The sequence below is a fragment of the Lepisosteus platostomus genome, chromosome 20 (assembly GCF_059453375.1).
Source record: "Lepisosteus platostomus isolate fLepPlt1 chromosome 20, fLepPlt1.hap1, whole genome shotgun sequence".
Classification (NCBI taxonomy): Eukaryota; Metazoa; Chordata; class Actinopteri; order Semionotiformes; family Lepisosteidae; genus Lepisosteus; species Lepisosteus platostomus.
In genome coordinates, this window is record NC_142630.1 from 16,530,051 (window position 1) to 16,556,162 (window position 26,112).

Consider the following 26,112-nt stretch of genomic DNA (forward strand, 5'->3'; position numbering starts at 1 on the left):
TTCACCATGAGTCTCCTCATCCCTTCCCAGGCCACAGCTGCAGGAGGAGAGTGATGTTCACTACACACCCTTTGTACTGGAGCCAGGCTGTGTACTACAAGCAGGTGCAGTGTTTGGTTTTTGAGCTGAGGCAGGTGTAAGTTGTTGGGAGGGTTTGGTCATGCCTTGAGAGTTTCTCCCCGTCTGTGGGCTGTCGAGCACCAGGCCTGCAGGGAGCTGTAATGTATCCGTCTCGGTCCAGACGTGCATCTCCCTGCTGGGCTCCGGTTTCACCCTTCTCCCCAGCCCGAATTACACCTGGGTATGCCAACCCTGCTGCTGGAGAGCCACAGCCCCGACTCTCAGCATCCTAAGTGCGGCAGCAGTCTTGGCCAGGTGGAAGGGCTACAGCAGGAGCACCACTGCAGACACAGGCCGGCACGGCTCTCTTCAGATCACCAACACCTTAGATTGTGAATTATACCCTTTATTCGTCACTAAAGTGCTTTGTTTAACAAGTCCTAGCTCTGTCTAGTTCAATTTATCACACCTGGAAGACAGGCCACAGTGCTGCACTAAATCTAGGTTGGATAAAGCACAATTTTAGGGAGAAAAAAAATCATTTCACATAGAATTCACAGAAAATAGAAGCTTTCTATTTTGAATTAAGTGCTCACTCTTTTAAAAAAAAACAAGAAAATCTGCTGCATTACAACATCACATTCCTGTGTACCGGCCATGGTGTTCCCGAGCGCAGTCGAACACCGTGCACTGCTTCGATATCTGCTCATTACATTTCTTCAAACATCTGAAACACATAAGCATTGCCTCTTCAAAGCAAAGCAATAAATGGCCAAGCAGGTAAGAGCACTTCAGGAGCAGTATCTCATTACCTGACCCTGCCCAGCGCTCCCAGTCAGCTGCCAAACCCATTACCGCTGGTTAGCAATTCATGTGGCTGCAGACTGAGTATTTCATGACAAGGAGAGTTAAATTATTGACACTGCTGCTGGCAGAAACTCAGGGCTCAGCTCTAGTGATGCTGTCTATGTACGCTCTCTGGTTTCATCAGTCTGTTGCGTTTTAGTCGCGTCTGCCATCACTTTGGGCTGGTGCGTGTGTGTGTGTGTGTCAGGTCTGCCATCACTTTGGCTGGTGTGTGTGTGTGTCAGGTGTGGCATCACTTTGGGCTGGTGTGTGTGTGTGTCAGGTGTGGCATCACTTTGGGCTGGTGTGTGTGTGTCAGGTCTGCCATCATTTTGGCTGGTGTGTGTGTGTGTCAGGTCTGCCATCATTTTGGCTGGTGTGTGTGTCAGGTGTGGCATCACTTTGGGCTGGTGTGTGTGTCAGGTCTGCCATCACTTTGGCTGGTGCGTGTGTCGGGTCTGCCATCACTTTGGGCTGGTGTGTGTGTCAGGTCTGCCATCACTTTGGCTGGTGCGTGTGTCGGGTCTGCCATCACTTTGGGCTGGTGCGTGTGTCGGGTCTGCCATCACTTTGGCTGGTGCGTGTGTCGGGTCTGCCATCACTTTGGGCTGGTGCGTGTGTCGGGTCTGCCATCACTTTGGGCTGGTGCGTGTGCGTGCGTGCGTGTCAGGTCTGCCATCACCACCTGACGTAAATCTCTGTATTGACATAAAATGTATCTGATGTCAATCTTTCTCTCTCTGCATCCACCCATCTACCTCTCTGTGACTGCGCGTGGGAGCTTGAGTGGGTACACAGTGCAGTGACTGGTCCAGCTCAGCGCAGGCCCCTGTGGCGCATGCTGTGGTCACAGCTTGCTGGTGATCTGTGCGTGCAGATGAGACGCAGGGAAGCCGCCGTCGAAGGCCGCGTTGAGAACATCGTCCAGACGGCTGGCCATCACAAAGTCCAGGTCCGCCCGCACGTTGGCCGGGATCTCTTCCAAGTCCTTCTCGTTCCTCCTGGGAATGATCACTCGCTTTAATCCCGCCCGGTGCGCAGCCAGGACTTTGTCCTTAATCCCTCCCACCTGTTGAAAAGACAAAGCGCAGAGTCAAAAATACAGGCAGAATGCTGGAAATGAAAGCGTAGCAATGATATCCGTGACGTATCCTCGCATCCAGAGCCCATTTCATGAACTTTCAATAAAGGAAAATGGAAAAGATAATAAGGCAGCATCCACACCAAGCAGAACCATTCCTGGCCACAGCACCGATGTGTGCATGCAGCAGCTGAACAGAAATACAAATCCCGTCTTCCTGCAGCAATTAAACACGCGTGTTGTAAGGAGGTTAAAGATTACGAGGCACATCCCGCTTGTCCCTGCTCGAGAGAAACCCGCCGAGTCACAGTTTTCACCCCGGAGCACAGAGAGCTGCACCAGCAGTGCTGGGAGGCAGCACAAGCTGACGTGTCCCAGCTGGGGAGGCTGGTGCCTCGGAGTGGTGCTCTGCTCGCCCCGCTGGAAGCAGGACTGCCGACGAGCACGCGGAGAGGCACAGCCTTCTTCCTCATGCCAGCACGTGTCGGGGCCTGCCCGCGCGCGGCACGGATCACGCAGCTGCGTTAAAGAGAGGGCGCACGCCCGCACACACTCTCGCACACACAGCTGCGCCGGGCTCCACTCAACCCTTCTCCACATCCACTGAGCTGCCCAGGGGGAGGAGGGCGACATCCGGAAACAGCTCCAGTCTTTCCCAGGTTCCTTACGTCAGCCCTCAGCAGCTCCTGCAGATCGGAGCGCCAGCCCTGCCCTCTAACACCTGGGCCACGTCAGTCCTCACTACAGCTGGTTCAGTCCCCCGGCTCTGCTGGAGCTGCTTGGTTTCTTGGGTGGATTCCGTGACTAATGCCTGGTGTGGCGGACTTCCTCAACAAGGAACGCGTGCAGCTGAACGTCTGGGCGATCGTGATTCAGCGTTTGTCCCGGCCTGTCAGACAGACGCGCTAGGGCTGCCCGACTCGCTGCGTCCCACTCACCGGCAGCACCAGGCCCCTCAGGGTGATCTCTCCGGTCATGGCCACGTCCGACCGCACCAGCCTGCCGCTGAACAGGGAGGCCAAGCAGGTCACCATGGTCACGCCGGCGGAGGGGCCGTCCTTCGTCACCGCGCCGGCCGGGAAGTGCAAGTGGATGTCTGTGCCCTCCAGGGGGTCTGGTCCGCCCACAGCTGGTCACACAGAGACACAGGGCTCCCGTAAACCACACTCTCTGGGCTGTGCAGGGCGCAATGCATTGGGGAGTGGCAAAACTAAAACCATTCAGTCTCCGCAATTACCTTTAAACTTTCAACCGTGAACAATATTCAAACAGTTTGAACCTGTCAATTCCTGAGAGAACTCCACTTTTTTTAACGTGTCTACTACAATGATGGCTTTCTCCAACAGAACCTTTATTGAATCTCTCCTGACATTCACTGCAGCAGCCAGGTTCGGTAACCTTAATACACACAATGAAAACAGGCTGAGCAGGACTGTGAAGGCAGCCAGCAAAGCTACTGGTGCACAACAGCTACAGTACGTCAATCAAACAGTGTGGGAGGCCAATATAACCACTGACTGTCATGACCACCTCTTGCACTGTGAGTCTGAGCTCTTTCAACCTGGGGGTCCATTCAGACTGCCTGGTCTCAAGAGCAATAAACACAAGTTAATATTTTATTCCCAGGGCTATTGATAAGGTTACTGGAAGTGGCTGTTGAGCTCTTTCAAGAATCTAGATACAACTGGCCAACACCTGGCTAGTCTCAACATTTACAGTTCTCAAGGGAGCTTCAGAGCAAGAAAGGAACTGAGGTGTTTACTGAGCTGTGCTGGGTGTGAGACACTGATCATCGCCTGCTTTACCTTGATTGAGTTCTGTGTTAGCAGGTAGGAAGGTGAGAAGAGGAGGACATGAAGACAGAGAGAGGAGGGGAGAGAAGAGAGAGACAAGAGCAGAGAGAAGAGAAAAGGACAGGAGAGAGAGGAAAGTGTGTACCAGGTGAGAGCTCCTTGTCTAGACCTTCCATAAAGACCAGATTCGAGTTCAGTATTTGAACTTTGTGAAGAGAGCTTGCCGTTCTGTTGCTTTTAGGAAGCTCTGATGTCTGTCCAGAGAATCCCTAGATTAAAACTCTCTTCTAATTAGAGGGAGCATTTTTAGAACAAGGAAATAGGTCCATTATGCTTTGTAGCATCCAGATCTACAGTATGAGATTTAACTCTAGGTTCCATTCTGTTTGGCTTAGAAGGCAGTTTTCTCTCTCTGTTGGCCTGTGTAGGTGAATCTTTGAATAGTTGGTAGCATTCTTGGGTTTTTCTGGTTGGTCAGGAAGTAATTAAAACATTAAACACATTAACATTAAAAAAGTAGTCCTGTGAGACGCCTTGTTTGTAAATAATGTAACTTGCATATTGTATGGTGTGTATTGTTTAGTTTGTGTATTGTCATTATCAATAAATATTTGTTTAACCCAGTGTGCCTGAATGCTACTACTAGTCAGGTACTAGACTAAAAGATACCACTCTTCTCAACAAAGCTGTGCCAGAGAACAGAGAACTCAGACCGCTTGGGTCTACTCTACTCAAAATCTTTACAGTTGGGGGATTATGGTTTATTTTAATTATTCATTAACCTCTCAGTCATTTCTTATGTTCACTGTTTTTGCAACCCCTATTTACTATTATCCAGCCTAATCTGAACAATACCCTGTATATTTAACCTTTTTATGTATTTTATTTTCATTCTCATCTCATATAGGTCTTTTATTTGTTAATGGGTTCATGCTGTGTAAATTGTATTGTGCATTCTGTCATGTCCTGTATCTGCTTGCAAAGCGAATTACCCATCTGGTGTGAGTAATGACACCCCTTCTGGTATCAGCTACCCCTGCACGAGGGCCTGTCTGTCCCATGTGAGCATGCAGCAAACTAAAAAGCCAAAATGCTGCTGTGAAGCAACAGTCTCTATCAGCATCCTTCCCCCTGCCCGGCTCACCATTGGTCAGACCGTAGGCCTTGGCGTTGCTGCGCAGCCAGCTGATGGCGAGGTGTGCCGATTCTTTCATGACGTCGCCCAGCTGGCCAGTTAGAGTCAGTTGCCCCTCCCCCTCCATGCGGCTGGCCTCCACAAACATGATCTCCCCACCCAAGGGTGTCCAGGCCAGGCCGATGGCCACACCGGGCAGGGTGAGCCGCTCCGACACCTGCGCACAACAGACTGTCTGTGAGACTACACGCCCCAGCATGCACTGGGCAACGTGCCGGCGCATGTCTATGCAGCTGCGTGATGTGTGGGGGGAAAAAAAACACCGGGATAATATTTAAACCAGGGGTAAAAGTCATATTTGCATTCAAAAGTCAAGAGAAATGCAAAGGGTGCATCAGAGCTCTAGATCAGTGCCGACGCCCCCTGATCCACACCTGCCTGCCCCTTCCTCTCCCCCCGCCGGCCAGACAGACACGTTCCAGTCTCCGTGTGGGAAGCCAGGCCTTTCCCAGAACCCCCTCCCCCTCTCGGACTCCCAGCGGGGCGGCCCTGCAAGGCCACACTGCCGCTCAGGGAATGCCGGGTCTCAGGCCAGCAGGTGGCTCTCATAAAATTCCCGGAGTCAGAAAACTGGAGAACCTCAGGCCAGCCCAGGCTGTGTGACTCTCTCCCAGGCGGTCTATCGGGAAGTCCCTGCCTCTCCAATAGTACCGGACACAGGAACCCTGAAAGCTCCAGGAAGACTAGCGAGACTAGAAAGACTAGATGCTTTCAGTACAAAGCTCACGATCAGAACCCAGAGCTGCCCAAAATTGCTAAGGTGCATTAGCCCTCCGACTGCAGTGTGCAGGACAGCTCGAAGCAGGAGGCCAATGTATGCAGACCAACGGTTGGCTTCTGTCTGTGTTCGGTGTTTTGTCCCCATTCAGACGCACAGCGCACTGACCTCCATCTCGAAGACTGGTGGCCCCAGGATGTCCTTGAGGGCATGGCGGTCGATCACGATGGGCATCTCAGGGGGCAGGGCCAGGTCAGCTGACCCAGCCAGAGACTCCTCCCTGCCATCTGCCTTCTCCCCGCCTGTGAACAGGCACGCAGACAAGAAAAGAGTTCTGTATCACTGCAAGGCCACGTTATGACACTAGAGCCATTATTCATACTGCTGTGCACTGGGAAACAGTGAGAGAGACAAAGGATAGAGAGACCCATAGAAAACGTTTTTTTAATGTCTGCAAGTAATTTTGTTTGTTGTAATTTTGTTTTTATTTTTGCTAACTGCGATTGCTTTGGTAGCACTGGAAATCATCGGGCATGCCAATAACATTTTGAATTGGAATCTGAAGAGACAGGGTGCAAAGCAGGGAGGGTGAAGACTCAGAGATGATGATCTTGCTCTGCTTGTTTGCTTGACTGGGATGCATCTGCTTGCTGTTCTCTGGACTGATTCCCAACAGGAATATTTTGTTTTGTATCATGGCAAATAAACACACAGTATTCTATGTGAAGCAAGTACACAATATTCTAGAGCGTGACATATTCTAGGCACTAGAATGAGAGTAGTAAAGGTAGGATCATGTGCACACTTGTTCTCCTGAAAGCTTGTGTCTGGTCTGGGTATCAAGCATGCAGTTTTTCAGAAGTGACAATAAGATCTGGAAAACGGTCAGCAAGCAGCCACTGAACAGACAGCCTGGTCCCTTATCAACATCCCCACATTCATGAATAACAGTAGCATCTAAAACCCTGGTACATGATCAGCCGTTGGATGGATTAGTGAGAGATGGGATGGGGGCTTCAGGCTACATAAGATCACTTTATTGGTCATACACAATTTATTGCATTAGGAATTTGTCTTTTCACATACCCCAACTTGCTCTCCATGAGACACACAGACAGGGAGAGAAACTTGGGGTCAGTTTACACGGCGCCCCTGGAGCAGTTGGGGTGAAGGGCCTTGCTCAGGGGCCCAACGGAGTAGGATTCCTCTGCCGGCCACGGGATTTGAACCAGCAACCTTCCAGTCACAGGCGCAGATCCTGAGCCACAGAGCCACCACTCCGGCCCTTTTTTTTTGGGGGGGGGGATTTGGGAAAACATTTGGGAAAAGCAGGACCTTCCCAAGTTCTCCTGGCCAAGTTGGACATGAGCCCTAATTCTGTGAGTCAGTGTCACCAGGTCTTGTGGGAAGCACGACTGCAGGACTCAGATCAGTGAGCCCAAAGAGGACCGGGACGATGTCAACAACATCCGTCCTCCTACTTGAGCTCGCACTGAGTCACTGACCAGGACAGGCAGGACACTGCAGCTGGAGTCTTCAGTGTGTTTCCTTAGGGAAAACTACACCCAGCAGGGCCACTGCTTTCCTGCTCCCGGCCGAGAGAAAGACGCCCCAAAAGAAGGCACCCCTGCACTCGGCACGCTCCTGGTTGCTGCTTCCCCCTTATGTGACTGGGCTTACAAGTGGATGTAAATAAGAAGAAACCTATTCAAAACAAGCACGAGCATTCACCCAGCACACAGCCAGAGCTCGCCGGAGCTCGGCCAAGGGGTGAGAGAGAGGGCAAGCTCTCAGGGAGAGTAAAAACACTCCCCGCGCACGCCAGTGTCACCCAGCCAGTCTCTTTAGGCTTCGCACGCATGTCGCGCTGAGCAGAGGGGCTTAACCCTAACCTGAACCCGCCCCCATTCCTGTTAAATCACACCCAACTCCAGGAGCCTCTCAGGCAGACAGGAAGAGCACAGAGGCAAAGGTGGACAGCAAAGGTGAGGTAAAAAAAGAGTGTCAGAAAGATAAACTCTGCAAATGGACAGGGGGGTGAGGAAGGGGGGGGTGACTACATGACAGCTGCTCAGAGTCACACTGGAGCCCAGAGGAGTCGACACTGGTCTCCATAGTAGGCTTTGTTGGGCCATCAAATGATGTCACTGTTACCTGGCAACAGCGCACACGGGGGGGGTTGGGATTGGGCCGCTCTCTTCTGACTCTATTCTCTTAGAGGAGGGGGGGAGTGCCATATGGCCCCTCACATGCAACAGCCCTGCCGGCACCACAAACACAACTCCGGCCTCGTTAACTGCCAGCCCCTACTGCACAAGGTTTGTGTGAAACTGAAAGGGACCGGGGGGGGCTGCCGGCTCAGGGCACAGTGTGGCGATGTCACCTGTGTTTCACACGAACAACCAGCCCCCCAGACCCTCCCGGACCCTGCCATCACCGCCGCCTTGACAACACAGCAACGCCTGCAAGCTCACAAACTTGAGGGCGGCTCAGCTCATTTGGTGTTTGGAAGCTAATTGATCCCTGGATCTCATCCAACTGTTTCTCCAGAACAATCCCAGACGGGAGCTTTAACAGCATGGCTGGGGGGCTGTTCCAGACTCCTGCAACCCTCTGTGTAGTGACACTGTGTAAGACATGCCTCCTGTTCTCAGTTTTAAATGCGATTCCCCATAGTCTCCACTGCTGTCCCCTGGTTTGTGGCTCACTGTTGATTCTGAAGACATCCACAGGGATGTCAAAGCCTTTGAAAATGTCCGGTGCTGTAACCAGGCCCTGTGTGCTGCAGGCGATGTCCTCACTGTGCTGTGTGCAGAAGGCTGTGTTACTGTATCTCACTGCCGCTCTGGAGAGAAGGAACTGACCTGCCGTCTCTGCCCCAGGAGAGGCGTGGTCAGTCTTCGCGACCTTGTGACCCTCCGCCACCTTAACGGCCACAGCCCGGCAGATGGCCCCGAACTTCCTCTCCAGCGAGCGCACCCCCGCCTCCCGGGTGTACCTGCCCAGACAGACGCGCACAGGGAGCGTGATCACCAACACCGCGCCACTGTGCTCCCTTCCCACTCCTCTGCTCCTACTGCCAGCACGCAATGAAACTGAAAGCACTGTCCACTGTCCTTAAGGGTTCTTTCTCAGTAGCATCACCTGCTGGAGGGACACCTGAAGGAAAGAGTTAAGAGCATACTGGAGCTCTCAGCTGTAGTTGGGCAGAGAAACCGGCTGAGGAGTAACAGAAGTTGTCAGATAAGACTTGCGGAGCTGAAATTGCGCCGGAAAAAAAATAATGTTCAAGGACTAGTGGGGGGTGGATATCTGGAGTTGTAAATAAGCTGTCTTTGTTCTGCAATATCTTTCCTTAATGCCCTATTGCACAAATATGTTAACTACTTCTTTGGAGTGGTATCGGTCTTCAGGAAACACTTCCTCCCTTGTGCTTGTTTCTGTGTAACTGCTTGACTATATAAATGGGAAAGTCCCAGCTTGAACTTTGAATTGACTACAGACAACTCCTGTGGCCGATTAATTCCTGTATGCATACATAATAAACTCACTGTGCCTTTCTCACAGCGAATCTGACTAAGAGAACTCGTTTTCTACACAGAGAAAGAGACGTGAGCCAAGAAGAAGCACTGCAGCGTTGTGCTGTCTGTGCTTCACGATCATGTGAACTCAGACTGGATGCTCCTTCAGGCTCTAGTTAGCATCTCCCCTGCCCCTTCGTCTCACAGTCCCTGCAGCGTACAGACCTGCTGATGATGTCTACAGTGGTCTCCTGCGGGATCTGGACCTGCTGAGGGGTGAGGCCATGCTGTTCCAGCTGGTGTGGGATCAGGTGTCGGTGAGCGATCTCAATCTTCTCCTCCTGGGTGTATCCTACATACACACGCACACACATATGACATGCTGCTTCCCGATCGCAGGACTGCAAATAGCAGCACACAGCCCACAGCTGGGCTCCCTCGGGGCTGCAGCCTTTCAGTCCACCTGAATTCATTAATTAGTTAATTGATCCCGTTATTCACTTAACTGAACCAATTAAGCCCTTCTCCTAGGACACAGGTAGATATAAATAGAGCCACACATCTGACAGGCCTGCAGCCTTCAACGTCTGGATTTCAAAATCTGTTCTCCCCCATCGGCAGTGCGGAGCCTGTCAAAATTCTAAATGCTCAATAAAAGCTATGAAATGTAAGATGCTGGTATAAGCTCTAAGACTTATTTTAACAGGCAAAATGCCCAAACCAGAGAAAACAGAAGACACAAACTGGCAAGCAGTGGGCCTGAACAGAGCCATTCTGCATTCTACCTCTGACCCCTGACCCCTGACCTCTGACCCTCACCTGGCACCTGCAGCACCTCCATCCTGTCCAGCAGTGCAGGTGGAATGGTTGCCGTGGTGTTTGCCGTGGCAATGAACAGCACCTGGGAGAGGTCAAAGGCCACGTTGAGGTAGTGGTCGGTGAAGCTGTGGTTCTGCTCGGGGTCCAGCACCTGACAACAGCAACAACAAAACAACCAAGGTAATCTATACAGCGCCTGTCTCACCAAAGGATCCAAAACAGGCATCTACAGCACACTGAGAAGATTAACAAGAAAAAAAAAACACCCCAACATCCGTCTAAATAAAAGAGCTGCATATCACAACAATCACTATGGGTCACTTGAAATACGCCAGTTTGACTAAACAAGTATTTCACACCCGTACAACAGGCCAGCACAGCTGGGGATCGCTGTTCGACACCCCTGGGCTGTCCGGCAGAAGAGAGGGGGCCTGCTTGCAGCCGGGTACCAGTGAAGGACCAAGGGCCCCTGGCCACAGGGGCTCCTCCGGGCAGCTGGGTCAGACAGATCTACAGAGTGCGGGACGAGCCGTAGGGAGACCAGCCAGAGCCGCAGCCAACCACAGACCACAGCTCTGCAGACTGCCCAGGGCCAAGGAGCCCAGGGGGGACACCACTGCTGTACCCCACTTCGCACCCACACAGGAGCTGGGGGCCCTACTTCTTCAGAGTCTGCCTGCACGACTGTGTCCCCAACTTTCAGGAACTTTGCAATCCAAATGACCTGAGCTTGTACATACAGACCATGCACACTAATCCCAGACTTTCCACTCACAAGAGAGCTCCAGCACCTACACACCCCAGGCGGTCTGACACAGGGAGCCTCAGCACGTCAGTGCAACTGGTACTCATGCACCACGGCTCCTGTCGCACACCATCACGGTGAAACCACTGCGATGGTGCTTCCTCTGGGGTCATCAAAGCAGCTCAAACCATAATGGTCCAATGGCAAGAAATCTCTCTGTCAAACAGTAGCAGAGGGACCCATTCAAGAGAGGCAAGGCTCTAGCTGCCCAACAGGAGCAGAGCAGGAGCAGCCCAATGGCAGGGAGAGGCGGGGGGGGGAACAAGAGCAGTCCAATGACAAGGAATGGGGGGGGGACAGGAGGAGAATATGCTCATTGGCTTACTAACTTATTACAGCTCATCATCATTATCATAATTACCAGCAACACGGGGGAGGATGGCTCTAATTACAGGCTTCACTCCTGAAACACCTGCAGGCAACGCGCCCCTCCCTCCAGCTCCACAATTAAACACAGGGCTCTGCTCCTGGTTAGTGTCTGGCGGGCAGCCTTCACTGATGCCGGGGACAATGATGAAGGAGACAGCCAGCAAACACAGGGCTCCCTTTGTCAGCGATTTACAGCTGGGCAAACCCCTGCCAACCCCCCCAAGGCAGCTCCGACCCCAGCCAGACTCCTCATCCCCCCCAGCATGGCACTCATAGGCCTCCACAGCAGGCACCTCCAGCGACAGGCCACTCCCAGAGTGGAAGGAAGTCTAAAAACAGAAAGCCATTTCCTACGAGCGTGTGGGGGTGGGTGTCTGTCCTATTTTAATGCCCTTTAATAAAAGAGCACAAACAGCGCAGTCAAGGGCTGCCGGCTTTGCACTCCGTCATGAATGTAGCCACGAGAAAGCGAAACAAAGGTCTCCATTGTGGCCCTTCAGACTGATGCCCTGGAGGGCCTGATCTCTCAGCGGACCCAGCTGTTCTCACTACTGCAGCGCAGCAGATAAGGAGTCACGCGGCAGACATGATCTTCCACGAGACTGTGTGGCAGAGTTTGGGATCTGAACTGGCAACCACCGCATAACAGCCCTCGGGGAGCCCTGAGCCTCTGTCCTCAGAGGTGCAAGCAGTGACCGTAGAGAGAGCTTGCAGGGTGTGCGTGCCCCCTGTCCTGCAGGAAGACCGAGCCCGTGCTCTCCCCCACCGTGGGGAGACACGAGGTGCTGCACAGCCCTGCTTCAGCGCACGCGGGCTGGGTGGAACTTCCTCCCCCTCCTCTTTCCTTCCTGTCCCTTCCTCCCGCAGCCTGCATTCCCAGACAGCTTCCTCAGCCGGGCCCGGATCGGAACGGGAATGGGAACGTGGCAGTGAGATCAGCTGAAGTTCTGCAATCCCGAACTGCGGCTGTCTGAACCGAAAATAAAAATCACTTCAGGCCGCCAGCGGCCACACGCGGCAGCTGACCCGCGGTATCACATGCAGTCCAGCTGACCCGCGGTATCACATGCAGTCCAGCTGACCCGCGGTATCACATGCAGTCCAGCTGCACAGCACTTCAATCCACTTCAGGGTTTATCACCTGCAGGCGTGTGTACAAGCCAAACCAGAGCAGGTGCTGGAAACATCACACTTGTTATCTCTTTAGAGAACACCGTAAGACACACTTAGTGTTTACAGTGATTTCCTTAAATGTATAATTAGATTAAGTATTTTATTTATATAATTAATGCACATTTACACTCAATTTCAGCTTATTAATTTTAATGAATTCTGATGGGAATGTGCACATAATTGGCACGTGTGCGTCTGGCTCCTTTTTCTGTTTTCTTGGACATTTTAAACAGCCCAGGTGTTGAAGAGTAGAGGGAGAAAAAAGATTGCTGCTTTTCATCTGTGAAAGCTGCTTTCAGCAGCTCCCCCAGAGAGCAGTTACAAAACCCCACACCTCCTGAAAAGCACAAGAAAATCATCAAGAGAACCAGTGAAAAGACAAACCAGGCTGCTCTGGGGCCTGTTGCTTACAGACTCTCCTGAAGTCAAGAAACGCAGCGAGAGAGCTGGACTGTGCTGGACTGTGCTGGACTGTGCTGGACTGTGCTGGACTGTGCTGGACTGTGCTGGACAGAGCTGGACAGAGCTGGACAGAGCTGGACAGAGCTGGACAAGCTCTGCTGTCAGGCACTGATCTCTGTGCTGCAGGTCCCTGAGCACTGCACACCTCCACGACCCTACCTCACCTCCTCACTGCTCCTGAATGGCTCAGCTCTCATAACCAGGGATTGTGTTCTGAGGGAATAAAGGCTTTTGCAGTTTTGGCAGAAAGGAAACGGGGACAAGCAGATGAAAGGCCCCACCTGCACAGTAACTAGCCGGCCTTCTTGGCGAGGGTCTGTCCTGTTCTGCCTCAGTGACGGGGAACAGACACTGTAGGATACCGTCTGCATTCGTGTGACTGCGCACAGCGACACGTCTGTGAGTCTGTCCCCCTCGAACCCTCGCCCCCCCCGCCCAGAGTCTGACCTCCAGCAGGGCGGCGGCCGGGTCGCCCTGCAGGCTCTTGCCCAGCTTGTCCACCTCGTCCAGCAGGAAGACGGGGTTGTTGACGGCCACAGTCTTGAGCCCGTTGATGATGCGGCCTGGCATGCTGCCCACGTAGGTGCGCCTGTGGGTGAGAGGGGCAGACGGGAGGCCATGAGCTTCCAGGGGCCAACCAACTGGCCAGACCCACGCGTGTGGGGCTGACCGGTCTCTTTGTTGACCCCGTAAATTTATACTTGACCCCGTAAAGCTCAACCACAGGAAAGATTTTAAATACTGCACTTTTAATTTATTGTTGTTATTTAGACTGAGCCCATACTGTCTTGGTGCCAGGACACAGTGACTTGCCCGTCCACTCCGGCCCTCCCCCCACCTGGGGGGGGTGTGTGTGGGCAGGAGACAGAGGGCCAGATCTCTGGAGTGTCCAACAACAAAAGACAAAACAGGAAGAATATAAAAAAAAAACCCTGTTTGTCTGAGGGAGTCTTGACCAGATTCACAGAGCCGTACAATTATGAATAATTATATATGCAGGCAGCTAGTTGAAAACATCAATTACAGCGCACCTCGTCTCTAAAAGCAGCTCTGCGTGCGAAACGGGAGAGCAGAAAACAGCAAAGGTCACCCCCCCTCGTTTGACCTCAGAGGGGCACGGCCAGGACTGGCCCGGCCCAGCCCGGAGTTCACCTCACCTCTGCCTCAACAGCTGCTGCACAAGAGGCACCACTTCAAAGGCAAGAGAGCTCCCCGCCTCCCCACACACTGGGAATAATCACACGGAAGACAGACTTCATCTCCCCAAGTATTGGCTTTAACATGGACTTATTAAGCCTGTTGACCAGATATACTCAACAGATCCCGGATCCCACATCCACGTCCCCGTCCCCGATGTGGCTGGAAGGTTGCCGGTTCGTATCCCACGGCCGGCAGAGGAATTCTAGAACGGGCTGTCACACTTCAGTTACATAACCACCTCATGACAAACAACCTTTTCGAACCCCTCCCATCTGGCTTCCGTCAACTTCACAGCACAGAAACTGCCCTGGTCAAAGTCACCAACGATCTTCTAATAGCTGCTGATTCTGGTTCTCTTTCCATACTCATCCTTCTTGATCTCAGTGCTGCTTTTAACAATGTTGACCATAACATCTTACTTTCTCATCTTGAGACTGTGTTTGGAGTTTTTGACACTGCTCTCAAATGGTTCAAATCTTACCTCACTGATCGCTGTGTCACTTTGTCTCTCTTAATGGGTACAGGTCTGAAATTGGTCTTGTTAAGTCTGGTGTTCCTCAGGGCTCAATACTGGGCCCCTTGCTCTTCAGCATTTACATGTTCCCACTTGGTCAGCTTTTAAGATCACATGGCCTCAGCTTTCATTTTTACGCTGACGATACTCAAATATTCATCCATACCAAACCTGACACTGATGTGGCTGTCTCTATTCTATCTAATTGCATCTCTGACATAAAAATTTGGATGACTCAAAACGTCCTTCATCTTAACTGCGACAAGACTGAAGTCATGCTTATTGGCACCCCCCATCAACTTCATAAAGCCAATAACCCTATTTGTAGATGGTTCTGTACTTGAGCTTCAATCAAAATTGAAAAACCTTGGGGTTATATTCAATTCTGGCTTAACATTCGACCCACATGTGCAGCATACTGTCAAAACATCTTTTTTTCACCTCAGAAATATTGCTAGACTACGCCCTATGCTATCACTAACTATGGCTGAAAAGCTGATCAACACATTTGTGTTCTCTCGAATTGACTACTGTAATGCTCTACTCGCTGGGGTATCTAAATCTACTCTTAAACTGCAGTATGTTCAAAACTCAGCAGCCAGAATCCTGACCAGGTCTAGTGCAAGTGTTCACATTGCTCCTATCCTGGAGTCCTTGCACTGGCTTCCGGTCAAATTCCATATAGACTTTAAAATCCTCATGCTCACCTACAAGGCTCTGCATGGCTTGGCACCTCAGTACCTGTCTGAACTTTAATCGCCCTACTCCCCACCTCTCAACCTCCGCTCTTCTAATTCTGCTCTCCTTACTGTGCCCCAAGCCCATCTACATTGTATGGGCGACAGGGCCTTCTCCTGTTATGCCCCCAAGCTCTGGAACTCTCTCCACAAGGATATCAGAGAGTCACCTTCTCTAAACTCCTTCAAATCCAGACTCAAAACCCTCTTCTTCAGAAAAGCCTTGACTTAACTGGTTCCATTCTTCACCCCTCTGCTCTTCTTAGTACCACCATCCATGGTCTCCTCTATATATTGTAATTGTGTTTTATCTTGTGTATTCTCCTTATTTATTGTTGCTGTCATCCTGTAAAGCGCTTTGAGAAGCCACCTTTAAAGGTGCTATATAAAATAAAGTTTATTATTATTATTATCCTACTCCGTTGGGCTCCTGAGCAAGGCCCTTAACCCCAACTGCTCCAGAGGCGCCGTATAAATGGCTGACCCTGACCCTCTGACCCCCAGCTTCTCTCCCTGTCTGTGTGTCTCATGGAGAGCAGGTTGGGGTCTGTGTAAAGACAAATTCCTAATACAAGAAATTGTATATGGCCAATAAAGTCATCTTATAAAAGGTTTCAGGGCCGAGAGCACCGTCAACCCAAAATCAACCTGATGAAAACTTTGGGGGGGTATCTGAACACCTGAGCTCCATCGAGTCGCCCACGCGCACATTTTAAAAGTCCGGGACCCCGACAGCACCCAGAAAAACCTGCTCTGCCGATACCAGGCCTGTCGCTGGGCACTGGCACAAAAGAGGGCGAAGCCCGTGCGCGAGGCTCCGCGGCCGGTGCCCGCTGACCTGTGCCCGCGGATGTCGGACTGGTCGCACACGCCGCCCAGCGCGATGCGGTGGAACTCGCGGCCCAGCGTCTTGGCGATGGAGCGGCCCACGCTGGTCTTGCCCACGCCGGGCGGCCCCACGAAGCACAGGATGGGGCCCTTCAGGTTGTTCTTGAGCTGCCGCACGGCCAGGTACTCCAGCACGCGCTTCTTCAGCTTCTCCATGGCGTAGTGGTCGCTGTCCAGGAGCACGCGGGCCGCGCGGATGTCCAGGCAGTCTGCCGCGGGGGAGAAGGGAGAGGGGCAGCGCGGTTAACCGGGTCTTCGCCCGCGGGACCCTCATCTTCGCCACAGAAAAGACACTTTATTATTGAAAGAAGAGAAAGGCGAGAGGGAGAGAGGAGGAGGACAGCCCACACTCCTCTGGGCCAGGCCTTCGGCTGTGACCTCCTGACCCTCTCGATGAGGCCCAGCTTCCTGCCTGGACTGGCAATCCCAGACTGCTCTGCCCCCTGCAGGCGCAGGGCTGTGACCGGCTGGGCGCCCTCTCAGTTTCTCAGTCCTGGGGGGGGAGGGGGTCTCGGCAGGCCTTTCCTCTGGGGCAGACTGCCCCCCCCCTCCCCCCGCCAGCCCGGCTCTTGCCATGGAGCCGAGAGGCTCAGACAGGAGGCCGCAGGCAGGGGGGCTGCAGGAGACTGGAGCAGCGCAAGAGCTCCGCGGGGAGCGGGCGTGGCCCCGAGCTCGGCCTGGGCGCCAGCAGTGCCGGCGTGCGATTCGTCCCACAATCCTCTGCCAAGCTGCCCTGACTGCTGCAGCAGAGCAGAGCCAAGGGGCGTGTGCCCCTCCCTGCCCGCGCCTGCTGCATTCACAGCCTAGCAGCGCTGCTGTCAGACCGCGGGGGAGTCTGGCGCACGGCAAAACTGAAACCCGAACAGCGGCTCACGGCAGCGCCCCTGTACCCGTTTGTGCCAGTTTCACTGACAGGGCAGCCAGGCGCGTGGCAAGGAGCCCAGCACCTCTGCCCACAGAGAGAGCAGGGGGCGCCCACACAGAGAGCAGGGGGCGCCCACACACCGCCAGGCCACGTGACCGGAGAGGTGCTGTGAACTAGGGCAAAGTCACTGAGCAACCCCTGGGGGGAGGCCACAACAGGGCTGTACAGTGATCACAGAAAACGACTAATTATTTCGAATTAAGAATGTGTTCGGTTGTAGTCTTTTATCCAAAGCCACTAACATTTGGATCCATTAATAAAGCTGGGTATTTCACTCAAACACCTTGCTCAGGGATACAACTGCAGTGTGTCACCAGGGATTCGAACCTGCAACCTTCCAGTTACTGACCCTGCGCCACACTGCCACTCTGCCTCCCCTCAGACAGTCCGCAGCTTCCATGGAAACCACACCTGGGAGGCCCAGACACTCACTCCCGACTGCCTGCTATTCCAGGAATGCCTACAACCCCCCCCTCCCACCTTCACAGACCGACATCCCCCCCCCGTGCTCGTGCTGCCCCTGGTGGAGAACCCCCAGCACACACGCCCCGGGCAAAGTGTGTGGCAGCACCCTCTCCCCGCTGCGCTGCGGTTGCGCTGCCCCCTTCTGGCGGCTCAGAGGATGAACTGGCAAAGGACATGAAAGGAAAGGGAAAGAGACACAGCGTTTCGGCTGTGGAGCCACTGCAGGAGAATTACAGACCCAGACCACCGATTTGGCCGCTGGCACAAGACCCTTTCCTGCCTTCTTCCCACTGAAGGCAAGAGGTCAGGAACGCCATGACGCTCCCTGGCAACAAAGTCACAGGTCCAACCAGCAGTCCGCAAAGTCCACACACACACCCTCATGGGCCTGCAGCAGGCCTCACAAGCTCACAGCCCGCAGCAGTCTGTCCCCAGTGCCCCAGCGCCGGCCACACGCAATTTAAGACCTTCTCTTCTGCCGTTCTGGACAATCCCTCATAACAACGGGCGTGAACAAGTGCCGATTCTCCAACGCAGCTTTTTTTCGAAATTCTGTGTATGAATTCTCAGGGATTCTATTTTAGGTATTTCAGGGGTCTGTAAATGTTTTCACAGTCTTCCAAAGCCTTTGCCAGGTGGTTCAAGTGACTGATCATGGCTGCATTTCAAGACTGTTGTGCTTTAAGAATGAAAGGGCTATACCTCCCCCTAGTGGCCACAGTCAATACTGCATTTACCCGCTGAGCAAACACGTCAGCAGCTTTCATCCGCCAAGCAGACAGAGAGCGGAAGACACTCAAACACAAAGACAAACGAGAGAGAGTGGCACTGCAGGGCCTTCTACTGCTCAACACCGTTTGAACAGCCAAGCAGGACCAGGCAGAGATGCCCAGGCTGACATAAGGAGAGAGGAAGGCCGAGAGCAGGGAGAGACAGGCAGCGGCACGGACAGCGTTACCAGTGGTGCTCCTGCTCCAGGGCAGCTCCACCATGAGCTCCAGGTAGTTGCGGGTCAGGGCGTACTCCGGCATGGACTGGGGCATCTTCTTCAGCCTGCGGGCAGGGAGACAGTCCTCAGCCGGCGGCACATTCCCACAGGGAGGAAGGGCTCAGGCAGAGGGGAGCAGGGGAAGGAGCAGAGGTTTGTCCCACACTACCGTACTGTGAACTACCCCGAGAGAACGGTGGATTAAGAACCCCAATGTATATGTGGATATGGCAAATAAACTCCTCTCTCTCTCACTGTCCCGGAGGAGGAAAGAAGAAAAAACAGCCTTCTCCAGCCAGGAGGAATCACCTGCTGCTTGTTCCTTCACATAGGCAAACGTCTGAAAACCACAGGTGTACTCCACAGGTAAAACATTCTCCCTGCTTTCTGGCGAGCCTGTGCATTTCTGTCCCTGTCACGCTCCTCGTTTCGGCCGAGCTCTGCGACGCTGGGGAGCGGGTTCGGGGGGGGGGCCGTAAGCCTACCTCTTCAGCTCCTTCAGGCAGACGCGCAGGGCAGGCTCCGGCATGCTGGCCCCCCGGATCTTCCTCTCCAGCAGGGCCATGTCGTCGCTGTCCTCCTCCTCCTCGTCCTCGTCCTCCAGGGAGAAGCGATGGCCGGGGAAGGGGCTGCCGCGACGCACCGGCTGCAGCTGGGAGAGGGCAGACAGAGCAGGAGACAGTTTCCAGTTTATCAGGGGAGATCAAACTGGGGTACGGGGGTCCGAGGGGGCGCCGGAGAGGCTCACCCGCTTGTCCTCCTCCAGCCGGGGCTTCCTGGTCTTCTGCAGGAGCCGGAGCCCCTCGATCTGCCGCGACAGCAGGGGCAGGGTCTTCTTAAAGCGCTCCTCCAGCCCCACGGCGTCCAGAACCTGCCATTGATCACACGGCAACCTGAGACACCGGGGTCACCTGCCCGGAGGGGCCCAGAGCCCCCCGACACCTGGTCATCTCCCTGACACAGCTCAGAGCCCCCAGACACTGGGGTCACCTCCCCAGAGCCCCCCAACACCTGGTCATCACCCCGACACAGCCCAGATCTCCCCGACACAGCCCAGAGCCCCCAGACACTGGGGTCACCTCCCCAGAGCCCCCAGACACCTGGTCATCACTGTGACACAGCCCAGAGCCCCCAGACACTGGGGTCACTTTCTCTTCACAGCCCAGAGCCCTCAGACACCGGGGTCACTTTCCCTTCACAGCCCAGAGCCCCCAGACTCTGGGGTCACCTCTCCAGAGGGGCTCAGAGCCCCCAGACACTGGGGTCACCACACCAGAGGGGCTCAGAGCCCCCAGACACTGGGGTCACCACACCAGAGGGGCTCAGAGCCCCCAGACACTGGGGTCACCACACCAGAGGGTCCCAGAGCCCCCAGACACTGGGGTCACCACACCAGAGGGTCCCAGAGCCCCAGCCAGTGTCTGCCTCTCCTCCTCCCCCGACTCACTCACACGGCTTCCCCCCCTCCCTGGGAGCGTGGCAGCGCTGTTGCGCCCCGAGAGCAGTACCTGCAACTTCTCCTTGTTGGAGGTGCGGATCATGGAGGCGAGGACGTCGGGCAGCGTCTCCCTGGGCAGGCTGTCCAGAAGGCGCCGCAGCTTCGCCACCACCGGCACGGACATGTCCAACATGTCCACCAGCTGAGGGAGAGATGTGCGATCAGACTTCACACTGTCCCGGACAGCGCCACAGCCAGGAATACAGCGCCAACCCCTCGCACCCCGGGCTGGTCAGCACTGGGATGGGCGACTTGCTGCTGCAGGTTCTGTTGTAGACCTATAGGGGGCGCTCTCTCCCCATGGCATGGGACTCTGTGCTGTAGGAGATGCTATCCTTCAGAAGAGATCATTAAAGTTCCCAGGGCTGTTTGTAACCATAGGGGCATTAGCCTTTCTGTCCTGGCTGAACACCACCCTGTGCTCAAACAATCTGGCCTCCCTAACTCAAACTTTAAAGCAGTGCCTCACTCCTCGTCTGACCAGCTGTCCTGCGTGATGAGCCCTGGGCTGCAGATTGTTAAGAATAATTGCTTATACTTATATAGCTCTTTTCTGGACTCTCCAATTAAAGCCCTTTACAGGTAATGGGGAATCCCACTAACACCACCAATGTGCAGCCCTACCTGGATGGCAGCCAGAGTGCACCAGTATGAGGAGAACAGAGTGATGAAGTGCATAGATGGGGATTATTAGGAGGCCATGATTAGTAAAGTACAGGGGGAAATTTGGCCAGGACACCAGGGTAATACCCCTACTCTTTTTGAGAAGCACCCTATGATTTTTAATGGCCACAGAGAGTCAGGACCTCAGTTTTTTGTCTCATCCGAAGGACGGCGCCTCTTTATAGTATAGTGTCCCCATCACTATACTGGGACATTAGGACCCACACAGACTGCAGGGTGAGCACCCCCTACTGGGCCACTTACACCTCTTCCAGCAGCAGCCTTAGCTTTCTCAGGAGTCTCCCATCCAGGTACTGACCAGGCTCACACTGCAGGACTCCAGTGGGCTGCCAGCTGGGAGTTGCAGGTTATATGGCTGCTGGCATATTGTTACCGCCCGTGACGGCACCGACCTGGACCGCGGCCTGATAGAAGCGCTGGGACAGCTCGCCCAGCTCCCCGTCGGCGGCACCGGAGAGCCCCTCCAGCTGGTCCAGCTGCTCCACCTCGGCCACCAGGAAGGGGCGCTCCTTCAGCAGCTGGGCCAGGCGGAACCGGCACAGGCCCGTGATCAGCAGGGTGTAGTGAGGCTTCGGCCAGTTACTGCCCACAACCTGCACCGCCAGGCCTGCTGTGCCAATCCTGCGGGGGGAGAGTGAGAGAGTGAGAGAGTGAGAGAGGGGTGATAGTGAATGAGATAGTAAAGTCTATGACATAATCAAATCAATGTATTCAGAGAACAAATGTGCAGTGAAAATAGGAAACAAAAGGACCTAATTCTTCACCCAAGGGTGAGACAGGGCTGCAGCCTGAGCCCAACACTGTTCAATATCTATATCAACGAATTAGCAGAAATGTTGGAGCAGTCTGCACCTCCTGGTCTCACACTACACAACACAGAAATCAAGTTCCTGCTCTACGCATATGACCTGGTCCTGCTGTCGCCCATAGAACAGGGGCTGCAGCAGAGCCTGGCACTGCTGGAGCAGTACTGTCAGACCTGGGCGCTGACAGTCAATCTGGACCCAGAACAGCAGAGCCTGGCACTGCTGGAGCAGTACTGTCAGACCTGGGCGCTGACAGTCAATCTGGACCCAGAACAGCAGAGCCTGGCACTGCTGGAGCAGTACTGTCAGACCTGGGCGCTGACAGTCAATCTGGACCCAGAACAGCAGAGCCTGGCACTGCTGGAGCAGTACTGTCAGACCTGGGTGCTGATAGTCAATCTGGACAAGATCAGAGTTATGGTTTTCCAGAAGAAAGCCAGACCTCAGGGAAACAGGTACTAATTCACACTCAAGAACAACACATTGGAGCACACATCCAGCTACACATATCTTGGTCTCACCATCAGCTCTTCTGGGAGTTTTGACCTGACAGTAGGGCTGGGCGATATGGCCAAAAACATTATTACGATAAAAATGTTCATATCAGTCGATATCAATAATTATCACGATAAATGTCAAATCATTATTTCTTTCAAGTTTAAAGGCAGATGTTTTCTCCTGAGTGAAAGTTGAAAAAAACAGACAGTTAATTGGTAAATTAAACAACTCTTTATTTTAAGAACACAACAAACACTTGCCAAACAGCAGACACATTAAACAAATCTAAGAGAATTCAAGTCTTTTTTATGTAAAAATATGCATGAGTAAAATTTGCAAAATGAATATATCTTAATAGAAAAATTAAATACTGCAGTGTGATAAAACACATAGAAGATGGCTCAGACAGACTGCAAAGTTTAAAGTGCTCTGTTTTACGTCTGATCGTAAATGGCCAAAATATTTCCAAATTACCAAAGTTGAATGGCCTTTTCTATCGACGATGTCATCGTCCTTCGAGCTGGTCATTGGCAGCACTACATTTGCTTCAGTGTCGCTCATTTCTCCACTCTAACTACAGTCCTGTCAGCCACCACCGTGTGGGTAAACAACAGCACGTTAGCTGCCCAGTCTGCAACATGCACGCGCACCTGCGCAGTATTTTGTGCTCACGCGCAAAGCATAAACATGTTTATCGACCATTTATCGAACTTTTGTTAAAATTATATTGAGGAAAATTATATAGCGATAATTATCATTATCGAATTATCGCCCAGCCCTACCTGGCAGTGAAGGCACTGAGGGAGAAGGCACTCAGGGCTTTTTACGCAATAAGAAGGAGGCTCTTCAACATCAACCCACCAACAAGAATCTGGCTCCAAATATTTGAAAGTGTAATCCAACCCATTGCCCTATACGGCAGTGAAGTTTGGGGTCCCCTCACAGACCAGGAGTACACTCAATGGGACAAACACCCCACAGAAACTCTGCACATGGAGATCTGTAGAAACCCTCCGTGTACAGAGGAAAAACACCTAACAACGGGTGCAGGGCCGAATTAGGCTAGTACCCACTATTGATAAACATACAGAAGAGAGTATTAAACTATTGGCTAAACCTAAAAAATAGCAACCAAAATTCCTACCACCACAAAGCCCTGCTGAGCCCAAAACAGAGCCCCCTGAGCCAGCTGGTCCTGAGGCTCACTGGCCTGAGCCACACCGACACCAGCCAGCCTCAGGCTAGAGCACCACAACTCAGACTCAACCACATCACAGCACAGATCAAACAGCAATATCTCACACACTGGGACACACACACAAACACAACATAAACTGGAATGCTACAGAACCCTAAACAGACAAAACACACTAGCCGAATATTTGACCAAGATAAGAAACAGCAAACAGAAACAGACCCTGACAAGTACAGGCTCAGTGACCACAGCCTGGCCATAGAAACTGGGCGACACAGGCAGACCTGGCTGCCCAGAGAGGACTGGCTGTGCTCCCACTGTCAGCGGGAAGAAATAGAGACAGAGGTGCACTTCCTACTGCACTGTTTTATTCTAAGATTAGAGAAAAATTCTTCCCTAAATTCAGAAATCTAATCCCAGAGTTCCCACACCTGCCAGAATCACAATGGGTCCCAATCCTACTGGGAAAGGGAGAAGGGAACTCAGTTGAATTGGCAGCCCAATATGTGATCTCCTGTCACAGCTTGAGGCACAGTGAGTCTGTCTCCCAATAATGCTCCATCTGTTTACAGTATATGTAAATATTTTATGATATGTCTTTGTTATATCTGTAATATGTCTGTAGATTTTATTTTATTTTTAGTTTCGTTTCATGTTAATTTTATTTTTTATTTGCTTTGGAAACACTGATTGTACTCATCGGTCATGCCAATAAAGCACCTTGAATTGATTTGATTTGAGAGGAGACGGGGGAGTGAGATAAGGGAGAGAGAGAGGGGTTTTGATGAAAGATTATTACACATCACTCTGAGAAAGGGGTGGGTTTTAAACTTCCTTCTAAACTAAAAGCAATTGAACCTACAAAGCCGGTCAGTGTATTCTGGGCTGATACCGGTGCTTGATTAGCATTGTTAAATTTCAGAGAGAGAACGTTACACCTCTCTGACCGTCGCCAAAGCCGTCCTGAAGAGCACGGCCACAGGCCACAGAGGTGTGCGCGCAGACCAACCTTGACGGTCAAAACGGATAACGAGCTCGCTTTTCAACAACAAACACGCAACTCGAATACGATCCGATCTGGTATCCTAGTGACAAACTCAAAGAGGCCAAACTACAGCAACCACACAGACGTGCGCTGTAAAAATGTCTAATTTCGTGCAGAAAGACGACAGCAGAGAACTCACGCCACGGGCTGGCGGACCTGCTGCAGAGTCAAGTTCAAAGTCCGCCCGAGTACCAGCGAGCCTTCTGGAAACACCACTGACCACAGCACCGACAAACCACCCTCATTTCAAACTAAGAACAAAAAAAAAACGTTTTAATATCTTTACACACGTCTTCCCCGCTAAGATACCAGCAGTAGATGAAGCTAGAAAAACCTGCTCCGGTAGCCTTCGATGAAGGCGCAGAGCAGCAGCTGAGCCAGTAGAGTACAAATGTAACCTGAAACAGCCGAAAAAATACTCTGGAACAGTTTTACGCCAGCTAAAATGATTTTTATAAAACAGAACTGACTGTATCAAACATCAACAACAGCGGTGTTGCATAACAGGCTTCCCGGAGTTGTCAGCGGAGCTGCCCGCAGCCCGGGCCCCAGTGCCAGCGTACCTGTGCAGGCTGGGCAGCTCGTCCGTGTCGTGCTCGGGGTCCCGGGTGTTGGGGATGACCCCGATGATGGTGCTCTTCAGAGAGGTGCCTTTCAGGAGCCGGCTCTTCACCAGCTGCATGTTCCTGGCCGTGTCCACGCTGACGCGCATCGTGGAGCCCGGCAGCAGCACGCCTTCGTGCGTCAGGAGCAGCGGCAGGCGGCTTGGGATGCGGATCCCGCCGCCAGACGTCATGGCTTGAGCGGCGAGTAGCCCTGGAGCCCTCCGGTACGCGCAGACCGTGTTCCCACCTCGCCGCTGGCCTGTCGACCTGCTGCCTGTCACCACATCGGACGACCAGCCGCAGACGAATGAAAACAAGCTGCGGGAACTACGGCAAGCTGTCGGGGCCAGAGCCTGCGCTTTTCCGGAGACAAGACGATCGGCAGGGGGCGCGCTTGTCACAGCCGGCCCCCAGACGCTGAGGCTGCTCCTGAGCACAGGACTCCCCGCTAAAGGACACCTGTCCATCACGGGATCCCCCTACAGCACCGCTGCTCCCCACTTACTTACACAGCAGGGCGGACTGGGGCTACTGGTGTCCAGTACTTCGCTCAAGCTGCAGCAGCTGTCTGCAGGGACTCGAGCCCACAATCTGTCGGTCCCAAACTCTTAGTCACTACACTGTCCTACCCCCCCATAACAATTGTTAAATAATAAATACGAATATATAATATAAGGGTCTAACGTTATGAAATATCAAAACATCCACTAACAGAAACAGTGCCACAACAGTGCGCAGGATTCACACACTTTGGGGAAAGTTTATTAGTGTTGGAAGACGCCAAGGTATCCAAAGCTATTGACTTAATGTGAAATAGTAATGTTGGACAACGGCTTCTGTTGTCTAAAGGTCATGTATTTTAAAACTGCAAGACTCAGAAGCATTTTAAAACAAAGTAGAAAGACGGATGCTTTTCCCGGAGTTTTACACCCCATTACTTTATGCTGTGGAGTGTGGTGGGGTAGCAGTTAGCATTGCTGCTTCAAAGCTCCTGGGTGCTGGCTTCAATTTCAGACCTACAGCCGTCTGTATGGAGTCTGCATGTTCTTCACAGCCCTGTGGGGGTTTCCTCCAGGTGCTAAGACTTCTGGCTGTGTTAATGGGTGTCTCTAGGTTGTCCATGTAATGTTTTTCACCCGGAATAATCAACTTTCAGGTAGTGGATGAATGATTACTTTTTTGACTTCTCAAAAGATTTGTTTCTCTTCCTCTCCAAAAGTTC

The 26,112-nt window shown here is 52.7% G+C and overlaps 1 protein-coding gene across 1 annotated transcript; it reads right to left on the reverse strand.

Annotated features, from left to right (window-relative positions):
* Positions 1 to 450: 450 nt before the first annotated feature.
* Positions 451 to 25,372, reverse strand: lonp2 (lon peptidase 2, peroxisomal). The gene is made up of 15 exons (XM_088614201.1): positions 24,849 to 25,372; positions 21,134 to 21,362; positions 20,068 to 20,199; positions 19,308 to 19,430; positions 19,045 to 19,211; positions 18,530 to 18,624; positions 16,132 to 16,390; positions 13,290 to 13,431; positions 10,034 to 10,184; positions 9,440 to 9,566; positions 8,558 to 8,691; positions 5,862 to 5,995; positions 4,925 to 5,132; positions 2,926 to 3,116; positions 451 to 1,975 (listed from the first exon to the last, which is right to left on the reverse strand). The coding sequence occupies exons 1-15, from the start codon at positions 25,355 to 25,357 to the stop codon at positions 1,754 to 1,756; spliced, it is 2,823 nt and encodes a 940-aa protein (XP_088470327.1). The 5' UTR covers positions 25,358 to 25,372; the 3' UTR covers positions 451 to 1,753.
* Between the last annotated feature and the right edge of the window lie 740 nt (positions 25,373 to 26,112).